Source organism: Sabethes cyaneus, chromosome 3 (genome assembly GCF_943734655.1).
Source record: "Sabethes cyaneus chromosome 3, idSabCyanKW18_F2, whole genome shotgun sequence".
In the NCBI taxonomy this organism is placed as follows: Eukaryota; Metazoa; Arthropoda; class Insecta; order Diptera; family Culicidae; genus Sabethes; species Sabethes cyaneus.
In genome coordinates, this window is record NC_071355.1 from 183436124 (window position 1) to 183457741 (window position 21618).

General features: G+C 41.5%; 1 protein-coding gene across 2 annotated transcripts in view; it reads right to left on the reverse strand.

Annotated features, from left to right (window-relative positions):
* Positions 1-2840: 2840 nt before the first annotated feature.
* LOC128742064 (rho GTPase-activating protein conundrum) overlaps positions 2841-21618 on the reverse strand; it is a 182500-nt gene continuing 163722 nt past the window's right edge. For both annotated transcript variants that reach the window (XM_053838260.1, XM_053838261.1), the window contains 7 exons: positions 13380-13836; positions 13227-13314; positions 5375-5945; positions 5126-5303; positions 4871-5054; positions 4653-4812; positions 2841-4596 (listed from right to left, as the gene is read on the reverse strand). In XM_053838260.1, the coding sequence (XP_053694235.1) occupies positions 4501-4596; positions 4653-4812; positions 4871-5054; positions 5126-5303; positions 5375-5945; positions 13227-13314; positions 13380-13836 (1734 nt within the window). In that variant the 3' untranslated portion in view covers positions 2841-4500. The remainder of the gene's footprint in view (positions 4597-4652; positions 4813-4870; positions 5055-5125; positions 5304-5374; positions 5946-13226; positions 13315-13379; positions 13837-21618) is intronic.

The window sequence follows — 21618 nt, forward strand, 5'->3', positions numbered from 1 at the left end:
GGATAAGGACCTTAGGTTAACAGCCTACTGTACCAGAACATAAAAAGTTACCGAAAATGAAAGAAGAAATCTCTCTGGATTATTGGCAACAACCTTTAGCATGAAAACACGGACACGAATCGGAACATGGAATATACTGACCCTTGCCCAGCAGGGCAAGCTGGCTCAACTTGCAAGGGAAGCTAGCCGCCTGAAGCTTGAAATCCTGGGGCTGAGCGAGGTCCGCTGGCCGGGTACTGGCGAACACAGGACATCATCCGGGCAAGTCTTGCTCTACTCTGGCATACGAGGTGAAAATGCTACTCGAGAAAGAGGAGTTGGATTCCTACTGAGCCCAGGGGCACATGCGGCCCTGATGAGGTGGGAACCGATAAATGAGCGAATAATTGTTGCCAGATTCAGAACACGGGTTAGGAACCTTACGGCAATCCGGTGCTATGCGCCAACAGATGCTGCCGACCTGCAGGAGAAAGAATGTTTTTACAGCCAGCTGAACAGCGTGGTTGAGAAAATCCCGAAGGGGGACATCCAAATTCACATGGGCGACTTCAACGCGAAGATTGGCTCAAACAACGCGGACCTTGAACGCGTCATGAGACGCCATGGCCTAGGAGAGTTGAGCGAAAACGGGGAGCTGTTTACAGAATTCTATGGTAATAACGACATGGTCATTTGTGGATCACTCTTCCCCCATAGACCAGTACATAAAGTCACGTGGGTTTCCCGCGACGGCCGAACAGAAAACCAAATCGACCACATCTGCATCAGCCGGAAATGGAGAAGGAGCCTTCTTGATGTACGCAACAAACGCAGCGCTGATATTGCATCCGACCATCATCTTGTTATCGCTGAGATACGTCTGCGCGTCGCACGTGTCCAACGACGGGAGGAAAAAGTTGGATGCCGCTACGACGTCCGCCGATTGGAGAATTCTGAGGTGAAAAGGACCTTTGTCGAACAACTTGAATCTCGAGCCTCGGGGTTGCCACCTGGTGGAACTGTCGAAGAGTAATGGACCGGCATCAAGAACGCCTTCATCACGACCAGTGATGAAACCCTTGGCAAAGCGCGCAGTGGGCGGAGGGAGTGGATTTCGGATGAAACTTGGAGGAAGATCGGCGAGGGAGAGAGGCGAAAGCCGGCATTGAGCGAGCGCGGACCAGATCGGCTAAGACAGTTGCCCGTCAACGATACGCCGAACTGGAGAGGGCTGTTAAACGTGCTTGTAGGCGGGACAAGAGAACCTGAACTAACTCCCTAGCCGAACAAGGAGAAACCGCTGCCGCCAATGGTGATATCCGTTTGTTGTACGATATTTCTCGCCGCCTTAGTGGTGCCAGGATGAATACAAAGATGCCGCTGGTCAGCTATTGACTGACCGTACAGAACAGCTTAAGCGATGGACTGAACATTTTGAACAACTGTTCCGAGTTTCAAATGTCTGAGACCAACAAAACCAGCAGCGTATGACGCCTACAGTTCGTCGAATAAATCGCGTGAACTCGGAGGCGCCATCGCCGGATGAAATTGTAGCAGCCATCAAGAGTATGAAATTCAATAGAGCGCCAGGGATAGATCGTATTTCAGCCGAAATGCTCAAAGTTGACCCATCTTTGTCAGCCCAGATGATGCATAAGCTTTTCAGCAATATTTGGGAAACCGCAACTTTTCCGGTGGACTGGATGCAGGGCATATTGGTCAAAGTCCCTAAGAAAGGAGACCTAACTGAATGCGGTAACTGGCGTGGCATCACGTTGCTCTGTATTACTCTCAAAGTACTCTGTAAGGTATTCCTCAACCGGATCCAGGAGAAGATCGACGCTACTCTCCGGCGGCAGCAAGCTGGATTCCTTGCTGGCCGATCATGTGTAGACCATATCACAACGCTCCGCATTATATTGGAGCAGTTCAACGAATTCCAGGACTCTCTTCTGCTGGTGTTCGTTGACTTCGAAAAGGCGTTCGACCGACTCAATCACGAAAACATCTGGGGCGCACTTAGGCGTAGAGGAGTTCCAGATAAGCTAGCCCATCTCATCGAGGCTCAGTACGAGGCGTTCTCGTGCAAGGTTTTGCACGACGGCGTCTTGTCCGACCCCATAAGGGTCGCATAAGGCATCGCCCCGCCCAGTTGCAACATAAAGTGTCTGACCGGGAAGTTGCTTAAAATTCATTTTCACGTAGGTTTCGTCGTCCATCAAAATACATCCGTTGAATTTCGTCAAAATTGCTCATACAAACGCCTAGCTCGCTTCTTGGCTTTCAAATTTTGCTTGAAGAGCCGATTCGGCTACTGGCACTGGCGCTGTAAGACCTATAGCCTTCTCGAGCGAGGAAATTCGCGAGGTTGGATAGTTGTCATCGTACTTTCTAGCTATATCCCAGATGGACATGCCCGCATTGGACTTAACGCACCTCAATACCTTCCTCCTCAGCTCTCGGTACCTAGTTACGGCTTTCTTGAAAGTTCTTTGCCATCTTTTCACACCTAGGTTCTCCTTATAACCCTTCAGAGCATTACACACTGTTGGTTTGGCATTTTTAGCGCTTTAGCCAACTTTTTTGATCCAGACCAAGATTTTCCATGTGTTTTACGTTGTTCAAGTTCTATTCTGTACTGCTCCGCAGCATGGCGAAATACGATGGAACCTAGGGAACCTAGGGATAATATGGTGGGCTCAGACGATTTTCACCTCCCTCAACCATCACTTGGCTGCAAAATAATTTCACTTTTACTAAAAACTAAAAAATGAATTTCTTTCAAATGATCGCTGCCTGTATTAAACAGAATTTAGAAGGGAAAAAAACAAACAAATTCAAAGTATGTTACAGTTTTGCTTTATTTTATCAATATTTCGCTTGCACACTTTTATATAGGTAGTAGTACTACAGGGTAATCAATAATTGCGGGGCTCCTTCGGGTATGTACAATAGGGTGGGGCACATTTTCCTGGAAGAACACATGAACTCTATAGTAGCAAGCGAGAATAAAGTTTTTTTATTTCCTTTTAAGTTTCCAAACAACTGTGTAAAATTTAAGAGTAATTGGTTGCAATTACTACTTTCTATTGGTTTCTCTGTTATGATTATGATTTTTCCTAAACCATGCTATTTCGAATATTTAAATAATTTTTTTTGTTAGATTATAGTCACTAGATTATGTCATTCATGACTTCTTCGGGGTTGGGATTTGAACCCGGGTCCTCGGCGTGAGAGGCGTGAATGCCCCTTAAATAAATTAATTAAAAACGTTTGCTTAATTTTATAGGCGTATCGGCAAAAGAACTTACTGCAATGGCTCAAATAAGTGATTTTAAAAGGTTAAACTTAATCATCCCAATTTTTCTAACCTTTCGTATATTTAAAAATTCATAGCTTTTGAATCACTGAACCGGTTTTAATGATTTTGATATTAAATGAAAAGTATTTCAATGAATGAGCATTAAAGAGTTCTTCATAATTGCAAAACATTGAAAATATTCGTTTTTTGTGTTTTTATGGTATGCAATTTGCTTAGAATTTAATGGAAAGCTGATTTTTTTACATAAAACACCGTGCGTCTCCATTTCATTCTCCCAACTTTATTATTTTAAAGAATTGAATTTCTTCGAAAAAGTTCCTAAGCGTTGCTTAAACATAATTTAATGCATGTTTCAAGCACTGTTGTAGTCTTAAGAAATGAAAATACAATCTAACTCCCCTTTTTCCCCAGTTGTTTGAATCCCCAAACGGATTAAAAAAAACTTTACTCCGCGCAAAGCGGTTATTTTGCCCCACTCTCATCTACAATCTTTGACTATATCACCGTAATAAATATACAGTTTCATGACTATCATCATCGAATGGTACAACTTATATACGGTTTACCTTTTTTTGCTATCCTATAATGAGAAAAAGAGTAGATCACCTCTCTTTAAGTAAGACACGGTGCCACCCAAGTGGCACCGTTGCAATCTGCACTCGGTTTTCCTTCTATAAAGATAGCATCAGATCAGCAAACAGATCGTTAATTTGAACCGGAAAGTTTAGGTTATATTCTATTTTTAGTTCGGTTCCATGTGAATCTGGAGCGCCGTCGGCAAATTAAACATATAAACAGAAGAAGCCAATTTTCCAGCTTCGGTAGATTAGATAGAAAAAAAAACTTTTCCCCCCTTTTACACACGCACGCAACACACGGGCACACGTTGAATGAAACTTATACTGAATTAGAGTAGCAATGGTAATAGACTGCCATAAACTGCAGCATTTCTTAATGCAAAGTTACACACATCGGAGATTTTTTTTAGAAATATACTCGCTGCATCGTTCAGCAGTTAGTGTATTAAATTCGCGTTTCTTCTTTCTGGTTGTAAATTCGGTACCGTGTCAGTACATACATATTTAGCAGTCTATTATAATTGGATTTAAATGGTTGCATTTTGGAAGTAAAGTGGAGTACTAGAACCGTTGTCTATCGAGCTTAAAACCTATTGCTTATAGTTTATGCAGCACTCTGGCTTAGATGACTAATCTGTGGATATGGTTGGTATCGATGACAAAGTCACTGCTGTTTGTAGGAAGATTTTTGGCTTTTCGTGTTAGTTGGCGTTTCGGCTGGAATGGGAATCGAAATTAGTTTCAAAACTTGTTGAATTCTTCCAATAGATTACCTGTCCATTCTTGTTGATCATCTTGCTTTGGTCGATTAGACGATTTGGCACCAGCCATAGAGCATCGGCGAGCGTGATGAGTACGTTAGTGAGATGACAACACTGCGCTGCCATGCGGACCTGAGCTCCTATGTTGCTCTTGTCCGGTGGATGTATAAATCTGAAAAACAAAGTACATTATTGTCTTCTGGTTTCATGAAGTTTCGAACTCTGAATACCTCGGTGGAAAGAACGAGGGTGCAATTATGGTAGCAACGTTCTGTTGTGTCATCTTGTTCGAGTCCTGCAGATCCACGACTAGCCGGAAAAAGTTCAGTAATTCCCGGAGGGTGTTCCGATTCTCGTGTGGTAACAGCTGACAAAGCACAGCCAACGCTTTGTACTGATCATGTGGAGGTAGAACTAGAACGGTAGAAGAGAACAAAAGCTTGTACTTCGGTCCTTCGTTCTGAAGGGTTTGTGTTGAATTATACCATTCGTTTGATAGAATAAATGCACCAAATCGTTTGCCAGCAAAGGTTGAGGTAGTTCCCGTAGCCAGCGCTTCAAAAGTGCGCTCAGATCGTGAACGCCCGCTTTCTTAAACAGCGGTTCCACTTTTTCCGGTTTATAGTAGAAATTTTGCTCGATCTCGTTGTAAAGTGTTTCGGTCTGCTCGATAAAAATTGAAAAAAAAGTATAACTATCAACAATTCAATTATTTAGAATACAAGGATTGGCACCTTTTGCTTGTGGCCCGGCACCCGCAGAATGCCTTCCTCTCTAGCACCGCGTAACCTTAGCTGAGATAAGATCGCTTGCAATATCAAGGGCACGAGGGTGGTGTCCTCGCCGGTAATCTGTTGGTCACGTCTGACCAGTGCGTTCAGCGAAACGCCAAAAACGTTGCCTTCCTCCTTCCGTTTCCGTTTGAACGGTTTTCGCTTGTCCAGTGCGACGTGATTCTTGTCGAACAGGGACGCCAGCTCCAGCCACAGCAGCGGTTGCAGTCGTTTCAGATCGCCCTCGGATACCTGGTCGATGTCGCAGCAGGTCTCCCGGAGGTTCTGCCATAGTTTGTGGCACGCTTCTGTGGGAGTCGACGTCTGTTTGACCATGCTCTCGAAGCTGATCGGTTCGTAGGAAGTGGATCGTAGGGGAGAATTTTCGACCGAACAGAGCAAACTGCTGCGTGGTGGCGAACTCGGTGGACTTTGCTCGGACGACGAGTTGCCGGAGTCATCATTACTCTGGTTGCCATTGTACAGATTGGTGTGACTGCGAGTTCCGGAAATGTGTTGACCGGCACGTGGGCTGAAAAAAAAATTCACAGTAAAGTTTAAGTCAACATTAAAAATTTACGGTTGAGTTAGGTTAACTTTTTTGAGAGGTACAGACAAATTAAAGTTGATATTAAGTTAAGTTTTCCAAATATTTCTATAGCAAAATCAAATGGTTCCCTGCAAGATCGAGGCTACAAAACATTTCGAGTCTCAAATATCAGAGACTAAAAAACCACGCAGCCCCACAAATCGCAAGAACTCTAAAAGCCCTAGCACTGGCTGATATTGAAGCAACAAGCCAGATTGTATTTCAGCGGAGATGCTCACAGCTGATCCATCAGCCATATAATGCATCTGCTATTAAATATGTTGAAACTGCGACTTTTCCGGTAGACAGGATGTAAGGTATATTGGTCAAAGTCCCTAAAAAAGGAGACCCAATTGATTGCGGGCAATTGTGTTGCGTCTGTTCGACGTCGCACTATGGGGCAAAACCCGAAAAAGCTCGGACAAAACCTCAAAATTTTTATTTGAGATATTCTGTCAAACTTAATATTCTACGTATAGTAGACATATAATCTATAAGAAATATGCATAAATTGTTTTAAAAAGTGCTTTTTCAATAGGCATTAAAGAAGGTGAAACACAGTGTAAAAAAAATTTGGAAAATGGAAAAATAAAAATCATTCAATCTTTTAGTATCTAGCTACCATGCTGCTTAAAATTCTATACTTTTAAAGGACAATTCACATTAAAGGGATTATAAACTAATAGTTTAGGTGATATTAAGACATATTTTGTACTAGTAGGCTTTGTTCTGGCGAAGTGTTTTAGAACAAAAAGTTTGTTATTTTTGTCAATTTTCAATAGTGTGTAGAAAAAGATTTCCACAGATTTCCGCTCTGACACTACCATAAAATCAACATTCAAGGTGTTAACTACTAATAAGCAAAAAATTAGCTGCTACTAGTTGCGATGTTCGGAGTTATTAAAGTTTTCCGAATGCATGTTTTCCGGCATTTTACGCTACAAATTAGTAAATGCGCGCGCCAGTGCGAAGTTCACCCAACAAACAATTTTGCTTAAGAGTAGCTTATTCAACTATTGTATAGCTAAAACCAATTGAAGAAGCGTTTGATAAGCTGCTATACAACAAAAATGTTCCTTAACAGCTTTTTCCCAATTAGCTCTGTTTCAAGTCAAATTGGCAGTAGAATATATGCGGATAGACTTTCAGCTCGATTGAACAAGTCTCCATTTTGTTTATTTAGAGTCCAACATGTTGATACGTGTTTGCAGGATAAACAGAGTGCATATTTTTTCCTCGTTATTTTTTGTGCCTTCTGCCAGGCTTTGGCTGAGGCCGATGACGGTCTATCTCGCCACTCGTATCCATTTGCTTCGTATGGCCAAACTAATGAAATAAAAATTTCAAATATAACGGAGATCGTATTACGGAAACGTAGTATTATAAACGATCGAGAGGCATACCATAAAATACGCAAAAATGTCCGTAATTTATCCTTTAAAAATCAAAACAAATACTAACAGAGCAAAAGAAATATGAAATATTTTCATCTTTGCAATGAGAAATGACTTCTAAAATCGGTTAAAATTGTTAGTCCATCAAAAACACATGAATGCACTAAAGCACCCTCTCGGTGCAAAATAAAAGGAAAATGTTTTAAAATATATGTAAAATATAGAGATTTGCAGCATAAATTGATATATTTAGCCTTATTCGAAAGTTACTAATATTGTAAGTGCCATCGGTTGGGTGTTTCGCGTTACGAGTTCAAAATAATTTATAGAAAGATCTACAAATGGTCGATTTACCCTATACTAGAATAATAATAGCAAATTACTTTTGATATACGGATTGTGATAATTTGTAGAGGAGGTCGTCTGACTACCAATTTCGACAACACACTGAAAAAAATGTGTTTGAGTATTTAAAATATTTATAACTTGATTCTCGTAAGTCCTACAATTTTGGTATGTTCAGTAACTTTACGTAACTTTACAGGACAAACAACTTTTCTGAAGACACAACATTTCTAAAGTCATTATTTAAAAAGTTATACTTCAACGCCATCTATAGGAATAAAAACACAACTACTTAAAATTTACAAAAAGATGCGAAATTTTATTACAAACAATGTTGCTGAAGACAATAAAGCTCTACGAAGCATATGAAAGAAGTTATGAGGTTTTGTCCGAGCGCCGGGTCAATCTGCCCCACTGTGCGTCGTGCGACAAATCCTTAATCGGTAACCGGATTCAGGAGAAAATTGACGCTAGTGGGGTGGCAGGCCATGAGTAACGTTCCGCATCATTTCAGGACTGTTTTCTCTTAGTGTTCGTTGACTTTAAAAAGCGTTTGACCGACTCAACCATGAAAAGTTCTGGGGTGCTCTTATGCATACCTGCAAAAAAAAAATATGCATACCTGTTCTCCTCAAGAACCCTACTAGCACCAGGGATAGAGGGACCTAACGTGCTTGGTGGCTCGACCAGGTTGAAGCCGACTTGCGTCTGTCGACTAGAGGCTCGTCTAATTGGCGACGAGTGGCCCGGGACCAAGTACAGTGGAGAGAAATTCTTGATACAGCACAAGTCACCCCGAATTTTAGTTTGAAATCCAAGATGGTGATTGAGAACAGTGCAGGAAAACTTTTATATTGTGGATAGTCTTAGAACGGGGTTCAGTGGTAGAAGAAGCCAGAAATGGATACTTACTTACTCAGCCGAGGTGGCTCTTGCCGTATCAAGAATTCCTCTCCATTGTACTCGGTCCTGGGCTACTCGTCGCCAATTCGTTGTGCGTCTCGACACACGCAAGTCGGCTTCAACCTGGTCGAGCCATCTAGCACGTTGAGCCCCTCTATTCCTGGTGCCGGTGGGGGTCTTGAAAAGAACGGATTTCACGGCATCCTTGCGACGTGGCCGGCCCACCGTAGTCTCCCAACTTTCGCAGGGTGTACGATGGGAATCTCTCCAAGCAGTGCCTGTAGCTCGTGATTCATAAGTCTCCGCCACTCTCCGCTTTCCGTCTGTACTCCACCAAAAATAGTCCGCAACACCTTTCGTTCAAAAACGGCAAGTGCACGTATGTCTTCCGTAAGTAAAGTTACTGTATCAAGTCCGTAGAGGACTACCGGTCTGATTAGCGTTTTGTACATCGTCAGCTTTGTGCGGCGGCGTATGCTCCTTCATCGAAACGTCTTGCGAAGGGAAAAGTAGGCTTGATTTCCAGCTTGAATGCGTCGTTGGATCTCCTTACTCGTATTATTATCGGCGGTGACCAGAGATCCCAAATATACGAACTCATCAACCACTTCCAGTTCATCGCCGTCAATAGTCACTGCCCGTGGGAGGCAAATGTTACTTTCTCGGGAGCCTCTTCCTACCATATATTTGGTTTTCAACGCATTAATTTGTAACCATATCCTCCTAGCATCCGTTTTTAGTCTGGCGTAGATTACCTCCGCCGTCCCACGGTTTCTAGTAATGTTGTCGAGGTCGTCTGCAAAGGCTAGGAGTTGGCCATTCTTGCTGAAGATCTTCCCTCTCGTTTTGATGCCCACTCACCAGATGACACCTTCAATAGCGATATTGAATAACATACAGGACATTTCATCCAATTGAAGCAACCCTTTCCGCGATTCAAAAGTACTCGAGAGTGTCCCCGAAACGCGGACATAGTACATCACTTGTTCCACGGTAGCTTTGGTCAGCCGCGTCAGTTTGTCCGGAAAACCGTACTCGTACTATTATCTGCCATAGCTGTTCGCGTTCAACTGTGTCGTATGCTGTTCTGAAATCCACGAAAATATGATGCGTGTGCACGTTGTACTCTCGACATTTCCGGAGGATTTGTCGGAGAGTAAAAATTTGATCCGTAGTAGCACGGGCCCATAAAGTCCGCCTGATACTGCCCTACGAATTCTCTTGCTATTGGGGATAGACAACGCAACAAAATCTGGGAGAGCACCTTGTAGGCGGTGTTGACCAGCGTAATGCCGCGGTAGTTACAGCAGTCTAGCCGGTCGCCCTTTTTGTAGATGGGACAGACTACGCCTTCCATCCACTCCTCTGGTAGTTTCTCTTCTTCCCAAATCCTTGAAATCAACCAGTGAAGTGCCGTTACTAGCGGTTCTTGGCCATTTTTGTAGAGTTCTGCCGGGAGTCGGTCCTTTCCGGCGGCTCTATTATTCTTCAGCAGACCGATTTCTCGTCGGATCTCTTCGAGATCGGGAGCCGGTACGCTGTTGTCGTTTGTAGGTACTCCGAGGTTAACTTCCATTGCGTCTCCTGCTGCTATATCGCCGTTGAGGTGTTCATCGAAGAACTGCTTCCACCTGTCGACCACTTTGCGCTCGTTTGTGATTAGATCCCCTCCCTCGTCCCTACACATGTCAGGATTCGGTGTGTGGGCCTTGCGAGTTTGGTTCTCGTAAGACGTCTCGTAAAACTTGCGGGTATTATTAGCCCGGAATAGTTGTTCAAGCTCCTCACGATCTCTGTCCTCCTTCTGGCGCTTTTTCCTCCTCAGAATCGTGATCAACTCATTCCTCGTGGATATGCTCAAATAGTTTTCCCAAGCTCTTTTTTTCCTCTATATCGCTTCCCCGTCAAATCAATCATTTCGTGCACTCGAGGTTTCCACACCTAGCACCGCGGTTGCGGCCTCGTTGGCGTTGACAGTTCGCGGGTTGTCTAGTTACCGAATGTTTAGTCGAGGAGGGCGACTTTGTCGCGAGGTATAAACCGTCGATAGTTTTGAGCGCACATGTACTGCTACAAGGTAGTGGTCCGAGTCAATATCCACCCTCCGTAGGGAGCGTACGTTTGTGATGTTCGAGAAAAACCGGCCGTCGATGAGAATATGGTCGATTTGGTTCGAGGTTCGTTGGTCAGGTGATCTCCAGGTGGCCTAGTGTTTTCAAGGTTTTTCCCGGTGTTTAATAAAATTCTAGGATTCATGAGGATGAAAATGTGTTTCGATCATTGATATTTGAATTGTTTATCTATCTACGAGGTATTGAGAAAAATTTCCCCACCTACTCTATTTCCCTAGGCGAATTCTTCAATCACTTTCTCTTATTCTGCCGACCAGCAAAGTACACTCCTCCCGTGAGTTCCTTATCTGTTCTTTTTCCCACGCAAGTTTATTCCCAAACTCAGGCGCAAGCGGAGTTTTAGTGCCCATTGCGGCTAGCTCTCGAATCCGCCGTGGCACTTTTCCTGCCAGCCACACGGAAATGTTCATATGTTTAATTTTTGTTCTCCGAGCCATAAGCCATGCAAAAAAGCTAATTTTTAATTTTGCTTTACCACTGGTGGCTGTTCTACTTTCTGACCAACGCGGCTTCTTTCGCTTTGCATGGATTGATCGTGATTTACTCTTCCGGGTCCAAGCTAGAGCCAAAAATTCGTAACGTGGAAGGTAGGGTTGCTACACCCATATTGCGGTTACAACTTCTAACATTCAACTGTATGGCAAGTTTATGCACTGCCGTGAGTCAGTGGAATTTCTCCAACATTTTTGTCGAAAATCAAATTTCGCTGCGGTGCCACTGGCATTTACTTCGATGTTCTGCGAATTGTATCAGATGCCGCAAAATGTCCGTCCTGAAACTTCAATGTCATTCGATTCGACATTGACTAACGCCAAACGAAACGCGCAAAGTGAGTGCAAACTAAATTTGTTATATCACTTCACTTGCCTCGCAGAATAAGGCCCTTTGCAAAACACAGCTAATTATCGATAACCCAATCTATCGCTTGTGTGCCGTACTTCTTTATCTATTTCTAAGTGTTCTTGACTATTCATTGAATCGATCATTAAGGTTGTTTGAAAAATTCCCTGATTTTGTTAAAAATTCCCTGATTATTCCAGGTAATTTCAAATTTCCTGACAATTCTAGGTTTTCCAGGTTTTTCCAGGTAGTTGCCACTCTGCACGATGCCAAACTTTCGGGGTTCTTGCTGATCGAGCAGCACCCTGTCGCCACCAACGAAATTTAGCGATCTGCAGTTCCAGGTACCAAGTCTCCATTCTATGTCCTTATTTCGTCGCCTTGGTCCATGCCGAATATTCCGAGAAGATATTTCTTGACTCTTGTTAGTTTTTTTTTGGTTTAGATAGGTAGCCGTACTAGGACTTACGCTACCGAGTCTCGTGATGGGGCTGCCATCTGTGCCTCCTCCCCTGTTGGTATACGACCTTAGTTTCCACCGGGGTTGGTTACCCGATTTCCGCTAAGGTTGCTCGTATTCCAGCACGTGGAGGTAGGGGTAGGAGTTAAGATAAGAGGAGCTAGATAAGAGGCTAGGGACCATAATGGGGTCTGTTTTACGCGTTATCCAACCATTTACCAACCAAATGGGAATGGATAACTGACGTTATTTCTGAGCCCAATGTGGCGAACGCAGCCAACATATTTCAAAAATTTTGTCAAAAGTTGTAATAGACTGAAATCATTCCCCAAAAAGTTTAGGCCTCACCTTCATCTTCAATAATTAATTGTAGTTTGAATTCGTGACAGACACTTGTTCTAATCGAAAGTATCCACATCTTACGCCACTGTAGAGGGTTTTATTCCGGAAAATTAGTAAAAAATCAAAACCTTAGACTCAAACGTCTTTCTAAGGGCCCAGACACAATGCATACGGATTTTACTACGTTGCGGAAATTTGACAGAAAACCCATGGAAAAACTGTCAAATTGCCGCAACGTAGTAAAATCCGTATGCATTGTGTCTGGGCCCTAAGACTTGAACCTTTTTTTATCAACAGACGTCATAACCGGCTATTAGAGGATAGGACAATTTACGGGCTGGTGAAACATTCCTACTGACTCTATCCAGCAGCACCGCCCAGCCGAGATTCGAACATACTATGACCTGCTTTTTAGACCAGCATTGTACTACGAACCTGACTGGATGGTAAACTAGTACGTTTTACAAAGATAATTCAATCACCGTATGTAAATATGTAATCACAGTAATCACCGACCGTGAATTGTAAAAGCGACAGCATGGTTTCGTGACAACACCCCAGCAAACGAGCAAAGCAACTCATTCGAAACAAGTCGAAATACAGAATAGGGGTGAAAAATCAGAATGAAAACAAATAGAACAAAACTCTGCTGGCTATGCTATCTAGTCGTCAAATTTCTTTCAGCAAACCACTAATGCACACAAAAACAGTCCTTCGTTTAAAATGCGCATTGGTGCTAATATTTTGACAAAAAAGCTGCGCAATATAGTAGGACTACTTAAGAATATTAATTTTCAAACAAACTTACCCAATCGTACAGGATGGGTCAGAACCCGATCGAATTCGTGGTATGTGGATAGTTCCCAACCGTTGAAAGTTGAGTAGCTCTATGCCCTCTGCGAAATAAAAACATCAATTGAAAATTTTATTGAGCAACCAGACGAGAACCATAACCGCTTACCATTGTGAAAGGGAATGTCACAGCGCACATGTGTACCCCGGAATAGTTCCGCCGAGCCGCGCAGTGGCGCACTGGGTGTCCTTCTTAGGTTCTGCTTTCCGCGAACTGGGGTCGGTCGCACCACTGCCCCATTTCCGCCGTCGAACACCGACACGAAACTTGGAATGTGGTGATGGTGATGATGATGCGTACCGTTGGTACCGTTGCTGTTCCAACTCTCGTCACCGGGCAACGAATCTAGCGAATCGGGAGTAGCGCTTCGGGACCGCGTCCCGGTACTGGAGGAATCCAGATCCCGGAAGACATCCCGAATGTCGGGCTTTTTGCTACCGCGGTTGCGTGTTCTTCCGCGGACGGTCCGGTTCAGTGCTTTCACTCGTTGCTTGACTGCTTCCGCATGTGCCGCCGACAGGCTCGCAATCACCGGGACCAGCTCTGTCGTGGAAAGCTCGCGACCCTGAAAGAGGCATAAAATGTAGTAAAAAGGTCGTACGGTCAGTAGCGCGAAATATGTGTGTTCTTTAGGTCGCGGACGGAAGGCATAAGGAAACGGAACAGAACTGCAGTGGTGCCTTTACCGGTGCGCTGGATTGGTAATAAATGTGGTCCCACGATGATGATTATTATGATGATGGTGGATACATAAAAAAAGGTATGAAACTAAACGGACAAGATCATGGTCAAGAAGCGTGCGATCAAACCAAGCGAGAAAAGTGATTGCTTTTGTGGCGTGAGAAAAGGTAGTGAATCGTCCGTAATAGTTTGTCTGGAGGAATGTTTCCTTTTTTATCTCTCTGTGTGTGAATAATCTTTCAATCATTACGAACCCTCATTAGTTTCATCCTTTCTTTTAAAATACTGTGTAATAATTTACAGCTAAAGGATTAACAACCACACAAAAAATTACAGAAATTTTTATTAACAAAGAAATATACCACAGGCACTGCTAAGTGTTTCATAACACCTATTTTTTTAGCAACAGTTATGAATCTGATCCATTCATTGGAGTGGCTTGCAAAGGTGACGATACGGTGATGGGTTTATGACTCAGTTGGATGGAGCGAGACCATGACTAATAGTGAAGGGTTAGCATCTTCCCTGTGAGTGCAATAGAATCGCTTTTCACCGTCACGGTGCTTGAAAGTTAAGTTCATATCCGTGTGCTTCCAGCGGTAACAACTATCAGTTTAGTGGAGATTAGCTAGTGGAGAACCAGGCTTCACTATGGGTTGACCTTGCATTTATCTGTATTACACAACTTTATTATTATGGCCTAATGTTTATTATTCAGGGTCCATCATAAATGTTAAGCAATGATAATAGATTATCATTTGTTTTTAAAAATCTGGCTCTAAGCATATTTATAGAAAATGTGTAAATTTGTTTTCAGCTTTGTTGTGTTTCTGAATTTTTTTCCCTCTGTCAGTAATGCCATATTGGTCGTTTGAAACATTGAAGTAATTTATAGTAGAGCTTAAACTGGAATTTTCCTCCATTTTCTAATTTTTCTGATGTGCCAGCTTTATGCCGTTTAACTCAATATTTTATTATCATAGGACATAATCAATCATTCATCTTCTCTCTTCTCACTCGAGGAGAATTTTTATTTTATTTATTTTTATCGGACTGCGCACACCGAAGATTTTCTACTTGGTATAGCAGTAAAATCCGGGTGTGCTGGATAATGTTATTAAACAACTAGTATTTTATACAAATTGTTGCTGATAATAATCTCAGCCTAAAGAAGCCCCGCAACCTTTATGAGGCTGATTTCCACTGGCGTGCCCAAACATAAGCAAAAGCTGGGGCACCCGAAAGAATGTTTTGAAACGGAACAACAGAGTCATCATAGAAGGGCGATCTATTATTCCTTATCACAAAAATACCGACCATCAAAGTTAAAAGTTAAAAATCAAAGTTGAAAGATATAAGACTTGAAACTGGACTAGAAACTAGAATTGAAATTGGACTTGAAATCGGACTTGACATAAGACATTTAATTAAACTTGAATTTGGACTAATTTAGGCATGAAGTTGCTTGAATTTACTTCAAAAGCAAAGCGAAGCAAAGCCTAGGTGCTACATTCCGCTATCGAAACTTGATCTTCTGTTTTTATACGACAGACTCCGCAGCCAGTTGTTAGGGCATGAAATGAAAAAGGCACCTAGGAAAGAGCGCCTAGTATAGCTCTAGTCATCCCAAGCCCCTACCTAGCACCTCCACGTGGCCATAACTTGAAATAATTCAATTATTTGCATGATTAAGTAGCCAAGCTGGAAGGTGCGGTGTCGTGTGGTTGTCAGTTCCTAACCTTACAACCATTGAACCACACGACTTTATTTTCAAGTGCTATATTATTTAAAATAATATTTTTGGCAGATTAGTAGATTTTCAGAGAGCGAAATATGGCGCTAAATCTTTGGCCAATTGCAGCCTGGCTTCTGGTCTAAATTTCATTGGTTCATCTCCGAGGGTCCGGAATTTCTTTTATAGCGAACTAGCTGACCCGACAAACTTCGTATTGCCACAACTTAAACTGTGTTGTACATAAATCGTGAATCTCGGATGACCTTTGTCACAATCTTGAGTTTTGCAAGTTTCTGGGGAGTTCATGGGTGTTTTAATATACAATTTCGCAGGGGTGACCCAACTGAAGGAAAAATAAATAAACCTAGATAGAGGTGATCTCCGCGGGGGGCTGCCCCCCGCAGTGGTCGGCGCTTCCAACGGCAGGTCGCCGGCAACACTCGCGGCCTGTGGCCGTCTCGCGATGAATTATCTAAGGTTACTATTGATAGTTTTTGGTGGTCTTGTTATTGATTAATGTTTTATGAAAGAGTCTAAAATTTCTCGAGTTCGATTAGTTTTTGAATTACCGTCATCCGGGGCGAGATTGTGCCAAAAAAGCAAATAAGTTTTTGTTCTTTAGCTCAGTATACACACAATTTAGAACCTAATTTGATTTCAAACCTGTCAATATGTACTAAATTGTTCAATTAACAACTACCGTAGAGATGGTTTAGTTACAATGAAACCTAATTTTGCTGGAAGTGCATGAACTTTGGCACAATCTCACCCCTTCTAGGGGGTGACATTGTGCCACAAACTTAAAGTTAAGCTAAAAACCTAAACAGTGAACGTTAGCATGTTTATAAACAATACACATAAATATCAGTATAAAGTAGTTCATATGGGGCCGTTTATGAACTAAGTGGACTATCAGGGGCAGCGGGTCGGCCAAAAACAACGCATCATACAAAAAGTATGAACGAAAATAGTCCGGGGAGGTCTGAAATAACTAAAAATGAGTTCGTAGTCAATGGACAGCCTTTATATAGCCAGTAGAGTCTCTAGGGTTAACAAGGGGGAGATATATGAAGGGGTGTATCCTAAGGGGGCATACCTATTTGATCATTTAACAAAAATAACCATTACTTCGTTCGAGAACCCGCGGCCGCAGAACATTTAGCCCATCCTACCCCCTCTATACTGACTGACAGTTTATAAAAGATTTAATATATTCGTCTTATTTTAGAGTGTTTATTCAAAGCACCTGAAATTTCCAGAGAATAAGTAAAAATTAGTTTAAATTATTTAGCAGACCTATGATGCTGTTTGCTCCAAAATGGATGATGCAATCTAATCTGTCAAAATATTGTGCTCAATAGTAAAGAATGTGAGTGTACTGGTGTATACTGACGTATTTTTGTTGTGTATGTGAAATCCACAAATTGGATCGATCATTATGGCTTGGCACAATCTCACCCCCGTGAAGCTCGAAAAGTACAAAGTTTCGAAAAATATTATTTTCGTAATCAAAACTTATCCAACGCATAATAACCTTTTAATACATTGTAAATGATTAGTTTATATACCTTCAAGATAGCAAGTTGATGCGATTTCTTGTTTGGGTTGGTCTATGCGGGACATTTTTTACAAGCGTTATTTCCGAGTATTTTTGATCGCAAACTTTGAAACCCTGTTTAGGCTAAATAGTTTGCTAATATTATCTGTGTTCCATTCTAAGTTATGAATAAATATGTTATTTTCATCATCATTTTGAATTCAGGTCACCAGTTTCTATAGATATAATTAATTTTCACAAATAAACATTTTTGGTTTTTGGCCCAATCTCACCCCCGTGGCACAATCTCACCCCGGATGGCGGTACGCAAAAATTGCTGTTTCATTTGTATGAGAGTCCTTATCCCCCCTACCACAGGGGTGAGGGGTCTCAAACCATCATTAAAAAAATTCCTGCCTCCAAAACCCCCCACATGCCAAATTTGGTTCCATTTGCTTGATTACTTCTCGAGTTATGAGGAAATTTGTATTTCATTTGTATGGGAGCCCCCCCTTCTAAAAAGGGAGAGGGGTCCTAATTCATCATAGAAAAAATTCATGTCTCCACAACCCCCAACATGCCAAATTTGGTTCCATTTGCTTGATTAGTTCTCGAGTAATAAGGAAATTTGAATTTCATTTGTATGGAAGCCCCCCTCTTAAAAGGGAGAGAGGTCATTTTTCCCCTCCTAAAGAAAAATCACCATAGAAAAAAAATTGCCTACAAAAACACCCACATGCTAAATTTGTTTCCATTTGCTTGATTAGTTCTCGAGTTATGAGGAAATTTGTATTTCATTTGTATAGAAGCCCCCCTCCTAAAGTGGGGAGGGGTCTCAATTCACCATAGAAAAAATTCTTGTCTCCAAAAACACCCACATGTCAAATTTTGTTCCATTTGCTTGATTAGTTCTCGATTTATGCAAAAAATTGTGTTTCATTTGTATGGGAGCCCCCCCCCCTCTTAGTGAGAGAGGGGCTCTAGCCATCATAAGAACCTTCCCTGGCCTCAAAAACCCCTACATTTTCACGCCGATCGGTTTAGTAGTTTTCGTTTTTTTACGGAACATAGGACAGATAGAAAACCATTTTTATAGGCATAGATTTGTATGGGAGGCCCCCCCCCCTCTTAGTGGGGGAGGGGTCTTTTGCCATCGAGAGAACCTTCCCTGGCCCCAAAAACCCCTACATGCAAATTTTCACGCCGATCGGTTCAGTAGTTTTCGATTCCAAAAGGAACATATGGACAGACAGACAGAAATCCATTTTTATAGGTATACTAGCTGACCCGACAAACTTCGTATTGCCACAAATTAACCTGTGTTGTACATAAATCATGAATCTCGGATGATCTTTGTCACAATCTCGAGTTTTGCAAGCCCCCCAGTGGGCGGCGCTTCCGACGGCGGGTCACCGGCAACACTCGCGACCGTCTCGTCCTGAATGATCTAGTGTTACTATAGATAGTTTTTGTGGTCTTGTATTGACTAATGTTTTATGGAAGAGTCTCGAATTTCTCGAGTTCGATTAGTTATTGAGTTTCGCAAAAATTTCTGTTTTATTTGTATGAGAGTCCATATCCCCCTACCACAGGGGTGAGAGGTCTTTAACTATCGTAAAATAAATTCAAGACTCCAAAATCTCCCACATGCCAAATTTGGTTCCATTTGCTTGATTAGTTCTCGAATTATGAGGAAATTTGTATTTTATTTGTGTAGAAGCACCCCCTCTTAAAGTTGGGAGGGGTCCTAATTCACCATAGAAAATATTTTTGCCTCCAGAAACCTCCACATGCCAAATTTGGTTCTATTTGCTTGATTAGTTCTCGAGTTATGAGGAAATTTGAATTTCATTTGTATAGGAGCCCCCCCTCCTAAAGTGGGTAGGGATCCCAATTCATCATAGAAAAAAATTTTGTCTCCAAAAACACCCACGTGTCAAATTTGGTTCCATTTGCTTGATTAGTTCTCGAGTTAAGAGGAAATTTGTATTTCGTTTGTATAGGAGCCCCCCCTCTTAAAGTGGGGAGGGGTTCTAATTCACCATAGAAAATATTCATGCCCTAGAAAACTTTCACATGCCAAATTTGGTTCCATTTGCTTGATTAATTCTAGAGTTATGAGGAAATTTGCATTTCATTTGTATAGGAGCCCCCCTTCCTAAAGTGGGGAGGGGTCCCAATTCATCATATAAAAAAATTTTGTCTCCAAAAACACCCACGTGCCAAATTTTGTTCCATTTGCTTGATTAGTTCTCGAGTTATGAGGAAATTTGTATTTCGTTTGTATAGGAGCCCCCCTCTTAAAGTGGGGAGGGGTCCTTATTCACCATAGAAAATATTCTTGCCCTCGAAAACTTTCACATGCCAAATTTTGTTCCATTTGCTTGATTAGTTCTTCAGTTATGAGGAAATTTGTATTTCATGTGTATAGGATCCCCCCTCCTAAAACGGGGAGGGGTCCCAATTCATCATAGAAAAAATTTTTGTCTCCAAAAACACCCACATGCCAAATTTGGTTCCATTTGCTTAATTACTTCTCGAGTTATGAGGAAAATTGTGTTTCTTTGGTACAGGAGCCCCCCCTCTTAAAGTGGGGAGGGGTCCTAATTTACTATAGAAAATATTCTTGCCCTCGAAAACCTTCACATGCCAAATTTGGTTCCATTTGCTTGATTAGTTCTCGAGTTATGAGGAAATTTATATGGAAGCCCCCCCTTTTAAAGAGGAGAGGAATTATAATTCCCCTTATAAAGAGGGGAGGGGTCTCAATTTACCATAGAATAAATTCTTGTTACCGAAAACACCCACATGCCAAATTTTGTTCTATTTGCTTGATTAGCTGTCGAGTTATGCAGAAATTTGTGTTTCATTTGTAAGGGAGCCCCCCCTCTTAGTGGGGGGAGGGGTTTCTAACCATCACTAAAACCTTTCCTGGCCCCAAAAAACCTCTACATGCATACTTTCATGCCGATTGGTTCAGTAGTTTTCGATTCTATAAGGAACATACGGACAGACAGACAGACAGACAGAAATCCTTCTTTATAGGTATGGATATTGAAATAGTATTAGACTTGGAATTGGATTTGAAACTAAGGTTGCAATTTGAGTTAAAATTGATCCAAAACTTGGATTTTAAGTTGGCTAAAAATCGGACATACAATCGAACATAAAATTGAACTTGACATCGAACATTAAACTAGACTTGAATTTGGACTAATTTGAACTTGAAGCTTTACTTCAAACCGGAATTAGATACGAAGTTTTACTTGAAATTGAAACTGACATTTTTCGTCTTATTTTGTCACGCATTTTACTGTTCTTGTCTGTTCTGTTTTTTCCACTTTTTCCACAGTCCTGTTTTTCCACTTTTAGTTTGCCTTTAATTCATTTTCTGTTCCATTTTCTTGATTTCTGCTCCTACTTTCGTTTTTTCTCTTTTTCTCTCATTTCCATTTTTCCGTCCCGTGTTTTTTATTGTTTGTTTTCCTTCGTTTCCTGTCCCATTTTTTTATTATCATTATCCTATTTTCACACGTTTTTTGTTATTTTTTCAGTTTTCCGTCGTCTCATTCTCCCTTTTTCTCGTATTCTTCATTTTCTAACTCTTTTCCTTCTCATTTTCCGTCTTCGTCTGTTCTATTTTCCTCATTTTGATGCTCAGTTTTTCCCCCTTTTCTGTTCTCGTTTCCTTTGGATGTTTTTATCTGTCGCTATACTTCTTTCTTTTTTGATTACCATTTTGATAGCTTTTTTGTTCTTTATTCCGTTTCTTATCTCGTTTACCCTCTTTTTCTTTTTTTGTTTCTTCTTTCTTTGTTATTAGTATTTTCTTTTTTGTGTCCCATTTTTCGCCCTTTTTCAAAATCACGGTTTTCCCCCGTTCAATGTTTTGCCTTTTTTCTTCCGGTTTTCCTTATTTTCAGGCCCGATTTTTCTGTCCTTCTGTCTCGTTTTTTTGTCATTTTTTATACGACTTTCGTTTTTTTTCGCTCCCGGCTTTCATCGTTTTTTTGCTTTTTAACTCTTATTCATATTTAATTAGTTGACCCGGTAAACTTCGTACGTAATGTAGCACTCAAGCATCCCCCTTTCTTGATTGGAGGAGTTCTGTCAGAAGTGATTCAGAACAGGCTCCTTACCTGAGAAATACACATTTTGTGTTTTAGTTTCCTGGGTAATTCTTATGTTTGACTCAAACCGGAGGTGAACACGAAATTAGACACGAAATGACATTTTTTATCTTATTCTCTTACACGTAGGCTTTTCTATTTTCAGTCTCGTTTTTATACTTTTGTTTTTTTTTTTCATTTTCTGTGCCGTTTTTTTAGTCTTTGCTCTCACTTTCCTTCTGTTAAACCTCTTTTTCTCTCTTTTTAAATTTTTTCTCTTCCGTG